General features: G+C 40.9%; 1 protein-coding gene across 2 annotated transcripts in view; it reads left to right on the top strand.

Annotated features, from left to right (window-relative positions):
* Positions 1–15,440, top strand: part of LOC308143391 (MAM domain-containing glycosylphosphatidylinositol anchor protein 2) — a 189,165-nt gene that overhangs the window by 164,365 nt on the left and 9,360 nt on the right. The window contains exons 13-15 of one of the 2 annotated variants that reach the window (XM_080514174.1): positions 6,802–6,822; positions 8,854–9,009; positions 11,994–12,155. In XM_080514174.1, coding sequence (XP_080370300.1) covers positions 6,802–6,822; positions 8,854–9,009; positions 11,994–12,155 — 339 coding nt within the window. The remainder of the gene's footprint in view (positions 1–6,801; positions 6,823–8,853; positions 9,010–11,993; positions 12,156–15,440) is intronic. The other variant, XM_080514175.1, reaches the window with a different exon arrangement.

Below are 15,440 nucleotides of genomic sequence, written 5' to 3'. Positions count from 1 at the left end.
AAAAACTGGTTAAGAGATTTATGGTAAGCTGGAATGAATGCAACTTGTTTTTTGTTTGTTTCTTTATTTGGGTCTCATGCAATCTTCCGGTGTTGAAGAATATCCACAACATAAAAACAAATATATCGATTCTTTACAATAGTGTTTTCTATAGAAAAATGTCACAGTGTTTTGCAACCAGTGTCAAATCTCTACAATGGATTTAATTCCCTGGGCCATTCAGGTGCGGCAATAGTGGACAACAGGGTGTATTTTCTTGTGATTCAGTCCTTGAGAGTGATGATACGGTTATAAAGGCAGCAGCTTCTCACAGCCAGTGCAGACAGCCCAGTACACTGCATGAATCTTTTCCACCAGCCCAGGCGTTGCTTTAAACTCTGTATCAGAGATGTTAAGCTCTATGGAGACTTTCTGTGCCTTCAGCTGAGTAACAGCTCTGGTTATGTTCATTCTGTCTCCACGATTCCCTCTACTGTCTATGTCTGTAAACCACTTTGAGATTCGACCTGCTTTTGAACCATTTTTTTCTTGAGATAATCTCTGTATTGCTTCATTTTTTTATGAACACAGGTCACCATTATCTGGATGTTGTGGATTATTTTACTTCTCAATACAAACTGTATCAGGTCATGTTTATTGACTTTTAAAAGACAAGACAAAGAAGAACAGGTATCTCATTATCCTTAGACCCCAAATATGAGACCGCCTCACTTTTTCAGACGTGTTTCCCATAAAAACCCTTGTTATGTTCAGACCAATATGGTATTCAGAGGCTAAACGGCTGAAAATGCACATATTTGGGTGCCTTTCAGACAGTTTTGTTTATTTGCATTTAAATGTGTTTTCCTATCATGTCTATGAGATTGTGATACTGGCAGCCCCCGACCAACAGAGAACACGGATGGACAATCTGTGTTTATTTCACCTATAGCCGTGGATTTTCCAGTGTTAAGACTCTACATAGTCCCTGTTTTTGCCCTGAGTTTCCAAATAAAACCTTTCGGTTTTGATGTGACTATTTGTCCGTGGCTGTATGTATGCTCACTACACGACAGCGAACGCATTGAAGCCACCCTTTTGCCAAAGTGTGCAGGGCTCCCTCCAGAATAAAAGGAAAGCAGTCTGTTTGACTCGTATTACTTTTGACGTCGCAGTCTTGCTGTGAAACGCAAACCAAAGACCCCGAAAATCTGAAGATGAGAGAGTTTTCTCATTCTCGCCCAACAGGCCGACCGATCATTCTGATGTACATTAAGCCGATGGTAGCAGCTTTTCTGACGCTTGGGAGGAAAACACAAAAGCGGTTATAATGTCTCCAGCTGTACAATGAAAAATGGTTGTGTCACCAAGCTCTGAAGACACTCCTTTAAATTTTGCTGCAGTGACAAACTCAGCATCTGTTTGGCGTTCCTCGTAACACTCCTCCCTCCCTCCCTCCGTCTCTCTCTGGTTTTCTCCAAGATGCAGGATTTAATGTTTAAGCCTCCTGTCAACCTTCACAGTGGCACAGTAAAACACTGCTGCTGTCCCCTAATATTGCATTTTTATGCAGCTTACAGTGACACATACAGTCAGACGCCTCTCTTCAAGGCAAAACCAACTAAATCATGCATTTAAATCAGTTTCTTCAGATAGCTGAGGTTGTATTGTTTGGCGAGTGGTCCTTGTCTTTTCGCTTGAGATTTTATTTTTTTTGTACAAAAGAGTTAGACATTCATACCGCTAACGTAGGTGGGCTGGCGGGGAACGCTTAATTTCAGAAGATCTGTTTAGTTTTTTGTTTATTTATTTTTCAATAGCCTAAAGCTTTCAATATGGAGGTGCTACAAGCTGGCAAGATTTCTTTTAATCCTTTAAAAAATAGTTTCGTCTACAGCAAAAAATAGAAAGGAAAGAAAAAAAAAAAAAAAAAAGGTTAAGGCCAGAATCAACAACCTTGAACTCCATACAGAAGATAAACATAAATGATGATTCCTGAAAACCGCAGCCACAGTGGAGATTTATGAAAAAACGCTGTTCAGCGGAGATTTACATCACAATTTGTGACATTGTGCTTTTTCCAGGATTCTGATTGGCTATCACAGATTCATGCTTCTCGTTGCACTGCCCACTTCAGGTTTAGCATGCTCATAGTAGCTCTGAACCAGGTGGCTATGCAGAGTCAGTGTCGATGAAGATTTTATGTAAACGTGGCCTGAATCTTTCCTTCTGAAAATGTTCAACTGCAGCTTTACCAGGTGTGGTGTAGCAGAAATGAAGCACGACAAACACTCCATCTATTTTACTTAGACTAGTATTAGACAGCCTCTGCAGACTATATGCCACGCTTGGCAACCTTTAAAACGTAGCAGCAGTTGCATCTCAAAATCAGATTGAGCGTGGTCCCAGTACAGGGACCTCCAGGGTGTTAGACTTAAAATATTCTGTTTCTGCAGGGTTGTGTTGTTTTTTTATAACAATATGATAAAATACTGTAAAATGCTTGTTAAGGCACCGTCTTCCTTGGAAGATAGTGTAGTGTCTAGTGCTGCTATCTTAAATGATTTGGAGTACAGTCTTCATAACGGGCTTTCATTTAATGGAGCACATATATTCATGTTCAAGGAGACGGTGAGACGAGCTCAGAAGATCAATACTGCCTTTATATATGTCCATTAAATAGTATCAGTGCTCAGCCAGTGCCTTGTTAGCTTGGATTAGAACAAAAACATTGGACTCTATGGAGTTCGTGCTTTTCTTTGAGAAAAACAAACTCAAACGTAATTCTGTTTTCTGCTTGAGTGAATTGAGATGGAACATGTTAATTACTTTGCTTAAAGGTGTGTGTTTGTGGATTTATATATATATATATGCAGAACCTCTTGACAAATTTAAGTGAGTGTATCCGCAGAATATCTTTCATGGATGCAAAACTAATCTCACAAGCTCTGTCTGGTTGCACGAGAGTAGTTTGGTCACTTTAGTTGGTGATAGTTTCAGTCAGTCAGTCTGACGTGATGCTCCTCAATGTCTCTGCTCGTCTCCATGAAGTTTGCACAGATTATTCAAAGAACATCCAGCAGAAATGTCATTTTTAAACTCTTTGCACTGAATATTATGGAGAAAATGTGTGCTATTGTGGTCGGACAAGACAATATAACACACCATGCTGCTTTGCTAAACAAAGTCTGATTATTTTCAACTAGATATGTCACCATTTGGTGCATTCAGTCTCTACAGTATCTTGAGTTGGCAAACCCAGGTTCAAATCACAGCCGATTTAAAAACAGTGCAGTACGTAGAGTAAGCAAACACAAAGATACTTCATGACATATGCAGAGACTTGTCATAATATAGCATGACATGATGTAATATGCAAAATGGCAAATTTCAATCAAACACAAGAGTAATTGATGTTACAGTGGTACATTGGTTGTTACTCTCACCTCACAACAGTTTTCCTGGTTCAGTTGCAGTAACGTGCAGTGAGATATGCAAGGTGCTGGAAACATGTGCTGTTGGATCAAGCAGGTATAGAAGATGGATGGACTGGCAATGCAATCCAATCAGATACGATAGGATACAGCATAGTTTGATTTGTTGCATGACTTTAATTGAATTACTGAACCATGATGTGACACAGCATAATATGGTGACAGTGATGTAATATGAGGTCATGTTGACCGCATGATTAAAACGTGACACAATATGATTTACAGTGTGATTCATTTTAGGATATATTATGACATAATACAAAAAAAAATTATCAAGAGTAGATCTACTATAAAACAATGGGTACCACATATAATGTGATACAATTTAATAGGATGTGATTCTTTATGTTTCTATATAATGATGTAATTAGTCCAATATGATACATGATATAATGATTCTGTCCTATGGAGACTTTTTTTTTCACCTTCACCTCTCCGCATCACTTTAAAGTCAAAGTTCATACATTTGGGAGTTGTTGTTTTTTCTGCTGACATTAATGTGTTGCACATGAGTTGGTTGCGACTGGGTCCAGGAGTACGCCTCACTGCAGGGACGACGCAAAGCCGAACATCCTCTGAACAAGAGTTCGGTTGAAGGGCACAACGGTGTGATGTCGCTCTTGGTATTCCTGTCACGGAGACATGAGGGAAAAGATTGTTGAATTACATTTACCCACTCTGCTGTTATTCCAACTGATGGTCGGAGCTGTGAAACGGTCAGCGGGGCTTTCTCAGAACACCGTGGCACCCACCCAGACCCCCTAAAAATGATGGATGGGAATCTCTGAGAGTGTGGATTATATGAGGTCAGTTAAGAAGGACCCAGCCTGCTATTGTCTGCGAGGACACTTGGCTGCAGCCGTGGATTCCTCTGCTGCTTTGTAATACAGCTGCAGGCTATAAGTGGACAGGGAGTCCTGCCAGGATGAAGTCAGCGCCTGTATCCAGAACAGACTCCACAGAACTGTGTCCTTTGGCGGTCAACGAGCTCACTTTGTGTTTCAATCAAAATTAGCAAGTTTATGTGGGGAGTACTCATGCATCAAACAACTGTTAGTTTCGTCCGTTTCCACGGAAAAAGGAGAAACCAAGTGTCAGACAGATGTGTACCTCATCTGTGGGGGTTTTTTTTAACTCAAGTTTGAAAGAAACAGAAAAAACACTCTCTCACACGCTCTCTGCTCTGTGATCACTGGGAGTGTTTATCTTGACAACTATCAAAATTAGATTTCATCCTTGATCATTATTGAGGCGGTTTTAGCTCGAGGGGAACGCAGTGTGCTGCTGCGTTAAGAAAGAAATCGGTGATATTTTCTAAAGCCTTTTGAGCTCGCTTGAGGGCTCTTCATACCTATACTTTAACAAAATTTTGTGGGGGTCAGCTGAGGTCCGCTTATGTTTTCAGGAACCGAAAACAGACAAAGCTGGAACATTTCTTTTAAAGTGTGCTCTGTTTGAGACAGTTGATTCAACCATATGTCTCAGTTTATTTATTTGTTTTTAAATTCATTTTTCTGTTTTCGCATATCCAATACCACCATCCATCTCGGAAGTTAGATTATCTGTTCGTCTGAAGGTTTTAGAGGGAGTCTGTGAACGTTGTAAAGCAGCCTCCGGGCTACTTCTTTGGTCGCCTTGATTTCCTCAGTGGGTGCAGAGACATCGCCCCAGAAGACACATTCATCTGGACTAAGTCGGTCTGGGAAAGCTGCAGGTAAAAAAAAAAATACACTGACAAGGAAACATAGTTTTATAAACACAGTCTTGGAAAACAGGGGGCGCAGAAGGAATAATTTAGGAAGGTTTGAGCGTTGTAGGGAAATGTGAGCATGAGGGAGGGGGCCCACCACATCGGAGGGGAGGCTGAAAGAACACAGTTCCGTCTGTTAACTCCGTTTCACAGGCCCGGGGCAGTAGGTTGTCATTTAAAAGCATTTCCTCTGCCGAAAATCAGATGATTCTTTCCCCCTCTGCTATCTGTACTCCTCCGCTCAGTCCGGCACAGATTCATTGGGGAACAGTGAGCGTGTGGGGATGAAGGTGTTTTCACTATGTTGGCTAACATAAAGAATCATTAAGCCTTTTTATAGAGTGGTGCACATCGGAAATGCAATTTTGGTTGCAAGGTTTGCTCACGATGGCTCATTCCTTCTCTCTTTGTGCGTCTTTGTTTATTAGTCGTTTCTCCACGAGCAAACAAGGGAGCATACATTTGCCGCACAACAAACAACAGAAATCACATTCTGCTTTTAAAAAGCCCAATTCCATCAGCGCAGCAGTGCTTCCCAGCTCCTCAGTACATGTTTTCCTTTGTGGGAATGATTTGTTATTACTCACTTTAATTGGTTGGATTAAAATCAATTCCCTCCATGAACAGCAAGGTTTCATAAATCACACAGCAACATAGTTTTGTAGTAAAGCTGATGTATCGCATCTATTCAGCCGGTCAGCAATCGATCATGAAAATGCCCATGAATCTTCTTGACAGGTTAAATGGTATTTACTCTGCAAAAAGTGAAGTGCCGACTAACTGGCTCGTTGCAACTCTGTGTGATACCCTTGACCTTTATGTGTTTGCTGCAGCAGTAGCCTCTTAAATTATCAATGAGGGAGGCATTGAACCGCGGTTAGGTGGGCTGAATGCAAAACAAGTCTTGCATGTGTTTTAGTGACCTGTTCAATGGAAAAGTTTTCCTCCTGACAGGTTTGAAAACACAAAAGGTATGTTGCAGGGAGGTGATTAGTGGACACACTTGTGAATATTACTCATTTCTCTGATTTATCGGCCTCTAAATGGAAGTTTGAAATAGGCTTAGCGATTTAAATGGAAGTCACCTTGGACGAGCACTTCAGCACAGCCGGTAAATGGCAGTAATGATAAGCAGTTGCGCTATAAGCTTATTAATGTGGTCAGGCTGGTCTTTCTAATCCCTCCGTCTTTTACATTAGATAACAGACTGAGACTGACTGTTGTCACCTTTTCCAATTCAGATCTCAGACATCTCTCCGTGTGCCAGCTTGTTCAGGATGCTTTTTTGTGAGCCAGCTGATTGTTACCTGTCCAGCTGAGCGTTCATCTTTTGTCAAAGTAAATGCAGGAGGATCCTATAACCACGTGGTTGCGAGCAAGGTCTAATGCATGTAGACATTTATTAGCTCCCATAGAATATGGACGATGACAACGGGACAAAAGGTTAACAGCCTCGGCTACCATGTGTATGTACCGAAAGTGGTGAGAGTGCTACCGTGCATGTTTCCCCTTGCATGCAATGACAGACATCCGAGGTATTTTGTACTAACAACTGTCTCTGGCCTTTCTCTTTCACAGCACCCATCAACCCTCACCTGAGTAAGTAACGTGCACCTCACTTAATGGTCGTGAAAGAGAGCAAGGTCTTGTTTTTTTTTTTTTCCTTCTTTTATTTCGTAATAGCCCATAAAAACCTGCGGAGGGATTCAAAGTGGCTGTACAGTTCAGAGAGATCTCAACATGTCATACTGCGCTGGTGCATCTTTCAATAAGTGAAACTAAATTAACTTTGACGAGCAAAACTTTCTGAGTGAACGTGTTGCAGACTGTTTGACATGGTGGGAACTTTTAATCCCTGGAGGACGTTGCACGTTTGACACGCTGTATGTGTGTGTGTGTGTTTGTGCGTGCATGAGTGAATTTGCACCCTCTGTGCATTGTCGGCATAATGCATGCATCCGTTCTGTATGCGTTTATAGTCGTCAATGTTTAGTTCCATTTATGAGACATTTCATTGTTGAAACTTAACAAATTCACATTATTCACGCCTTGAGAATCCGCATTTAATCATTGTTTGCTTTGCTGCACTGCTCTGTTGTGTATGCCGGTTTATTTATTTATATGTGGAGATATATTTTCGGTGGGTGTTCGCACAAACATTGCCAACATAATAACAAACATCCTAATCACCAACATCATTATCCAAATCCCCGAAGGAAACTATCTTACCTGCCTCTTCTTCCTCCCTCCTTCCTCGCTGCCTATTCTCCAAATCCTCGTATCTCTCCCGGGCGCAGAAGGCGAAAACATTTAGTTTAGCTAACAGTGGATGGGGGCGTTGATGTCTAATGCTTGGAGCCAGACCTCCATTTAAATCTGCATGCCTGTAAGCAGAGGAGTCAAGAGTGCCTGCCATCCTGGCCCCTTTCCTCCTCTTCTCCGACTCCACCACCTCTTCCTCCTCCTGCTCCCACTCTCTATCACTTTCTCCCTCTCTTTCTCTTTCTCTCTGCCTCACAGCATCACTGCCCTCTTCCATCCCATGGTGCATTCACCCACACTCCACCACCGTCCACGTTACCTCCATTACCTGAGTAAAAGCTGCGGATACCGCTCCTCTCAAGGTCACCACTCCAAACTGCTCCCAGCTACGTTTTAATAAATCAATGAATATTTATAAGAGCACATGCCTACATCCTGAATCTAAATGCTCTTTTTTACTATCTCTTTAAAGACACTGCTTAGTATTACTGTGTCCCCTTGTTAGGTGTTTTGCTTTGTTTGTTACATGGAGTAAATGGAGGTTTTGACACTGTTGATCCCGGTGCTTCCCCTTCATTAAAGTGAGTGCATTAGTTCCCTGCATGTGATCTCTCTGCACTGCTCGACATTTTCATACATATCACCCATCATGACCCTATGTTGGAACGACTCTGTCTTTGTTTGTCTCTCTGCACGATCCACGATTTTAAAAATTGCTGTCAGAGTGGCGGAGAGTAACAGGGGAGACAGGGGGGATAGTGAATGGCAAAAGGAGCAAACGGGCGTCAAGTTTCAAAACTGATTACAAAAAGTCCTACTTGCAAGAGGTTACAAACACCCAAGGACAATCTCGTAATTTTTACTTCCAGTCTTGTGAAAAGCAGAATTTCAATTGCGGTTTTCTGCCTTGTTGGGGAAAAAAAAAAAAAACACATAGGAAACCAATTTGGCCTTCAAAATAATGCTTCTACATAAAGTTCAGTGTCATTCGCTGAATGACATTCATCATATTTTTGACAGTCTCAGGCCCAGACACACTCAAGTGCAGTATTTAGCTTACATCAACAGCCTGAAATGAGCCAAACTACATATTGTTGTACACATTCAGCGACGCTCACACAGCAGTCAGCAAGGGGTCACGTCTTAATTTAGAAATTCTGTTCAGCAGATTGCATGGTGTAATTAGGACTTAGGCTGTTGTCTATCCCCATGAGATACATACACTGTGGGGAATCTCATAAATATACAGGAGGTGTCACACGGCTTGCATACAGTAGTATTGTAGCTTCCAGGCAGAACGCATTGCTTCTCACTCCTTTTGTGAAGATGTGAATGTGTGAGGCCACTTCTCATCTGCTCGGTCATCAGGAGAATTCCACTGCAGCTTTGAAGAAGAGCCCATCTGCATGTTCACCCAGGACAAAAACGACGATTTCGACTGGACGCGGCACAGCGCCGCCACACGAGACACTAAGTACACACCCAACACCGGACCCAGCGGCGATCGCGCTGGCTCAAAGCAAGGTGGGTCACTCCGGAAACCTGAATCCTTGCCCGAAAAACCCTGGGCCTCCAATTTCAACAAAGTTTTCAGGCTTATGTTGTTTTTTTGTAGTTTCACGACTACAAACCAGGTGTCACAGTGAAAACACCCGTTCTCATATTAAAGGTTAACACTCAACTCGACTTCATCTTGGAGTAACCGAAACAATTATTTTAAACGTCCATTACTTTATACATATCTCAATTACTTGAGTTACTAGGAAAAAAATTATTCAATCCAGGGTTGGAAAATTCACTTTGCTGTATTTGGTCTGCTGTTAAATGCTTTGATCAAATGTGACGGCAGCAGTTTTCATCTCAGCTCACCAAATAGACTTGAAATAAGAAACCAGCTTTTGTTTATATTCTGTCAGGGATCAATAATTCATTGTTTCAAAATCTGATAAGACTTTTTAAAGGTAAATTGCACATGTGTGGAGCTAGTGAAAGCTTGGTAGGGTCATTTAATGGATTCCCTGGATGAGTAGCTTGCTGTGTTGATTGACTGACACAGAAACAAAGAATCTCCGCAACACTCCAGTCCCAATGAAATGAGTCTGAGTTGAAAATGTTTGCCACCATATTTTCCCTTTTAGGACATGAGGTCAATGCATTCATATCTGTTGGTTTTGCCGAAACTGAAGTCAGACATAAATCACCAACATGCTCAACTTTCACCATTCAGTGAGCAAGTCACTTAATTACATTCTCAGCTTGGTATTTATCCGTATGGCTGAATTATCATCGAGCGTCCACCAATAGGAAGAAGAAAAATAAACAGCTGGCATAGATCTTAGCGATTGCTTCTGCCAGCTGTCAGTGAAGCTCCTCAAACACTATACCTGCTTATTGGATTGGAAGTAAGCGAGTGCACACATTCAGATGGACACCACACTGCTATTCCTTTTATAATCCATGCATAAATTCCCACAGTACGCAGGATAACGGAGGCAATTATCACATCATTGGTAAGTGATGTGGCATTATATAAAATTAGCATCTTCGCTATGTTGCGCCCTTATTTGCAAACATGACTGAAAGTGCCGCACATTTGGAAATGCTAAAGGAAGTTGAGGAAATTCAAGTGTTGCATAATAGATGATTTCAGCTGTGCTCATTGTGTCACCAATTTCTTGATGCTGCACAATCGAGCACCCTTGATCACTGGTTTTCAAGATAATGATATAAATGAGCCTCTGTTACTGTTTCGTTGGTACATAAACCCAACTTGTAATATAATATCTCCAGATAAATGGCATTGATGTATGTTGGTTGCTTGTGCACTTGTTCCAAATTGAATTGAATGGTAGAATTTTTTTTAAAAATGGAAATATAGCAATCCATTACAGGTTTTTATATGAATCCTGTGATGGGAGTTATCTGTTGTGGAATATAAGTGCCTATTATAATGCTGTGGCACCAGCAGCAGCAGCAGCTGAAGCAGTAAATAATACATTGGCTTTAATCATCTAATGGTTTCAAAATGTCCAGCATTTCATTACCAGCCCCATTCCTCTTTGAGTATAATTATCTGATATGAGATTCGACTGGGGGAGATATTCCATTTGAATTTGGCTGGAAGGGGCGCGGGGCTGCTCACCAGCTACCGTCACTGTGCAGAGATTGGCTCCAGATTATTTGGCTCAGACACAATCAGAGGACTCGCTGATTCACTGGCATCGCCGCTGCTGTCCACGACGGCCGGGCCCACGGGGCACACAATGTAACCTTATTGCCATTATCTGGATTCGCCGCGGGTTATTGCGATTAGTGAAAGAGGAACTTCAGAGAAAGCTTTCGTCTCTATTTCTGATATGGAAGATTTCCTTTCCATCACGCTGCTGGCGTTCACTGTGACAAATACTCACTGTAATAAAGGTATAATATTATTCACAGGGTGCATCACTTGTTTGTGAAGCTTCTCTATCAGGCACAGTGACTTTATCCTTAATCCTGACGCAGAGTATGTTAAGTGAATATATATTGTGAGCAGAATTTAAAGCTATATTGTATGAATATTAATTGTTTCTGTGTTTGTCCTCTGTGACAGACTGTACAGAATGTATCCGACCTTCACCCTTTTGTCGCTTGTGATTGGCGTGGGCTCCTTTCCCCAAAGTTGGATGAAGATAAACAGAGGACAGATGGAGAGAAAAAAATGCTAATAACAATGAAAAAGGAATCATGACATAAAGTCAAATTGTTGTAGCGTTTGTATGGCAATGCTTAGCAGGCTAACTGTCCAGTCTTGTAAATCCAGCATCTTGTCTTTCCTCAGTCCATTTATCCATCCAGTTTTTTTGTTGTTGTTTAATATATTGCCTCAAATACACAAGCTATAAAAATTTGTACAATAAACCAGTCATCTGTTGAATATATTTGTCATCAAATGAGTACAAGTGTAGCATAAGTTCAGGGCTGAATAGCCCAAGGAGGTAACGGTTTCAGGTAATATGTGTGTCTTATACTACTGCTTTTAAATACTGCATTGAGCAAAATCCCCACTTTTTAATTTTGATTTAATGCAGTGAATCACCGCTCTGACCTCACGACGAGTAGGTCATGGGTTGAAATACATTTCTGAATTTTTCTTTGTTGAGGTGGTATATTATCCTTGTCCGTGGGTTTCCTCCAGCTTCTCCGTTTTCCTACCACACTACAAAAACATGCAGACGAGGTTAATTGGTGATCCTGAACTACTCATTGTGAGTGTGTGCACTTGTCTGCCTCTCTGTGTTTGCTCTGTGATGGACTGGTGACCTGTCCAGGTCGTATCCTGCCCTCACACATGGATGGATGGATAGATGGATGGATGGATATTTATATATCCAGAAATTTGAAACGATTGCTGTTGCATATTCTTTGGGTTGTATCTATTAATATACTATGTATATGTTTTGCTATGAGCAGATGTGGCACATAATGTCTTACCATGTCTAAATGTGTGTTTCTATGTCTGTTTCAAGGTTTCTATATGTACATTGAGACGTCGAGACCCCGCAAAGAAGGCGACCAGGCACGGCTCATAAGTCCATTTTTCAACGTAGCACCTAAAAACCCCTACGGCATCACCAACCCTCCTGCATACTGTTTCGGCTTCTTCTACCATATGTATGGAAAACACATAGGTAAGACTCATCTCCCATGAGCTCCTTCACATCGTAAACACTTGAAAGAACTGATTGAACTGGCCAATGTTCATGTGAAATGGATGAAGGAAAAGATGAGGCCAGTTATCTGCTATATTTTCAGTTGCCTAACTGGCAAAACCAACTTCAAATGCGGCTCAAAATGCTTTAAACGAATGTGTTGCATATATTTCTGTGCAATTACCTTGCAAATAGGATTTCCTTTACACGATATCAAGCGTGCGTGAGACATCATATGAGCTTTGGAAACATAAATATGAGATGCAGTTCTTGCACACGATGTCCACCACCTACATGTTTCACAGTGAGGTCTTTGACTCTTCGTTTTCTTCCTCTTATTTTAATTTGTTCTTTGGAATCACAGTGGCAGCAGCAGAATTTTAGTGATTTCCACAGTTTGTCCCCGCTGTGGTTGCAAGGTGGAGTTTTGCGCTTTCGAGCTAAAAAAAAAAATGTTTGTAAGTGCAGTTGTCAGATGTTTCCAGCGAAAAGATATCTCGTTTTTGCAACAAACCCCTTTCAAAGGTGTGTACACAGATCCTGGGCATTAGCCCTTCCATTCATCTCTGAATGTAGATAACAACCTTGGATGGCCCATTTGAAGATGGCAGAGCGAGTGAAGGAGCACTCTGTGACTCACATCTGACTCTCCTCACCAGGGACCCAATCAGCCGACCACAAGCACTCCTGCTTTGAGTGCATGCTGTTTGTTGTGTTTGCATTTGGGAGTGGTGAGCACGACTGAGCCCATGGCACAAAAACAGTTGCTTATACATTGTTGAGCGTACGAGCGGTGAATTTTTTTCTCTCTCGGCTTCACCCCGCCTGTCATTAGCTGCCGTGCAAGTTCACAAGGCGAGAAAAAGGGCACTGTGAGCGGGGCTGCGGGGGCCGTCTTGGTGTGGTAGTGGGTGGATGCTATTCAGGCATGACGAGATGTTGCTGTGCAATCAAAGCATTGTGGTCACATTCAAAATAAGAAAAAAAAAAAATGTTATCTCGAGGTTTATTTTTCTCGCAATCATCCACAACAACAGGCCCTGCTGGTGTTAGGGTGGTCTTACAACATGCAATGGTGTTATGTTGTACAGTGGGAGGGATTCACAGACATGGTTGTGCACAAACAGCCTGAAAGTGTGTGACACTGCTGCTTTGAGCTGCAGCTGCTCACAATTAACAGAAATGCAACAGAACATAAGTGACTCCAGGGCTGCCCCAAATCAGTAATTTGCAGATTTTAAAAAAGGTAAAGCACTTCAACGTGTCCACATCCTCTGTCTGTCGATACCAAGCTTTGTCCCTGTTCATACACAAGAGCAGCGACTTGTTTCTTGGCAAATTGTTCCTCCTGTGCACTGAAGTACAACGCAGCAGTTGTCACCAATGATTGGGTTGAGGGTGACATTGTGAAATCAAGTTTATTGACATCTCCAACTAAATTATATCCAGGTAGCACAGTGATAAAATTACCATTACAAGGTACCTTGAGTTAAGCAAGTTAAATACATTTGTTGATACCTGGAGTCACCAATAATGTAATAACTGTCTAATAAAGTAGCACATTTTCCACAATCGGAATAGAGAAATAGAGCTGCAGAATATGTATCATCAATGAATGAATATGTTCACAATGACGAAAACTATTGTAAGTGCACAAAACATGTAGAAAAACCCTTTCAGTAAATGCATTGATAATAAATTGTTGGATGCACCTATTTCTAAAGACTTTTTGAATTGCTCCCCTTTAATGCAATAGGTTATTCGATTAGTAGCAAAATGTTTCTATTGTCCTAGTATTGAGGAAGTATTATCTCTAAAGAGAAAGTCAATACATTATTGTCGTTGTTACATTTGAAATGGATAGTTCTTACATTATTGGCAGGTATTACGTTAGTGGCTATTATATTATTACATTATTTGTTGTCACAATCTCTCTTATGGAATTTACAACTCACCTGTAGGTTTTTTTGCATTCAGTTTAAATGTCCTCCAGACCACTGCAACTATCATAAGTTCTCTAAAGTGAGAAATAAGTTGTCCACTGTTATACTGGGAAGTAGAAAGTCCAACATCAATGAGCTTGAGTTTGTAGAAGTATTTTTTTAGATAATAGATAATAGATTTCATAAAAATGATCTATTTTTATGTTCCGTGAAGGTCTTTCATTGCATACATGGATGCCTCCTTTTATAGACCACCAAGTTTTATATTTGCAACCTAAATAAAAAAGCATGAGACTGTACAGGCTTAATGATGCTTTTAGAGTCACAAATTGCAGTGTGGAAATATTTTAATTCCTGTTTAACCATGTAAAACACTGCATCATTTTTTTTTTTTTATCAATTAATGACGCTCAGACTATAAGACAACAAAAGAAAGTTTCCCGTTTGATCAACCAAAAACTGTAGAAAATTTTCATTCAAATAATTTCTGCCCATTTTTAACCCCAATGTTTTATCTCATGTAAATTTAAAGTGAACTTATAGTGACCGCAAATAGAAAACATACAATAATGATAAAATAAAAGACAGAGAAACGCATACACAAAAAGTGTCTGGAAGCTGCAGTTTGCTTGCTCCTAAAACTGGAACGTTGAACAATCTGTGTGGCAGCAGAACTCGTCTTGGTTTTAATAAGGCTTGTACAGTGAGCAGTTGGCCGCATTTACTTGAGTATTCTGGTGAGACGGCGGTGGCATCATCGTCTTCTCCGCCCCCCACCTGCTCCACTCCTCTCAGCTTCTGCTCGACCTGCTGCTCCAGACCACTCAGCTCTCTCCCTTTATCTTCTTCCTCTTCCAATTTGAACGCACACCTTCATAATGTCGGTAAGCTTCTGTGAATTTTATGTCACACGCAAACGTCTTTATTTCCCTTACAGTTTGGTTAATGACTATTACGGACATTCATCATATAAATAGTCCCGCGGAATGTTTTACTGAGTAGTGGACCATTTTATCTCAGTTGAAAGTAAACTGGTCCCTTGAATATTTTCTTGGTAACTTCCTTTCAGTAAACTATAGTATTTAGGTGTATTAAATAAGACCCTGGTAGAAGTAAAGCGTAAAACATATGCCGCGTTTGCGCACACACACATTTGAACTATTGTTATTTTATGACTGTTCACAATTTTCAGTCGGCAATAGGTGGACTTAATATAAAATGAAAAGTTTAACAATCTCATGGAGCTCATCAGAGCTCTTGAGAAACTCACAGTTGAGCCAGTTGAAGTGCTTCAGATATTTGATGAGGATGATCACCAGGA

This window comes from Blennius ocellaris (genome assembly GCF_963422515.1).
Source record: "Blennius ocellaris genome assembly, chromosome: 18".
NCBI classification, from domain to species: domain Eukaryota; kingdom Metazoa; phylum Chordata; class Actinopteri; order Blenniiformes; family Blenniidae; genus Blennius; species Blennius ocellaris.
The sequence above is the reverse complement of the archived record's forward strand: the minus strand, read 5'-3'. Positions and strand labels throughout refer to the sequence as shown.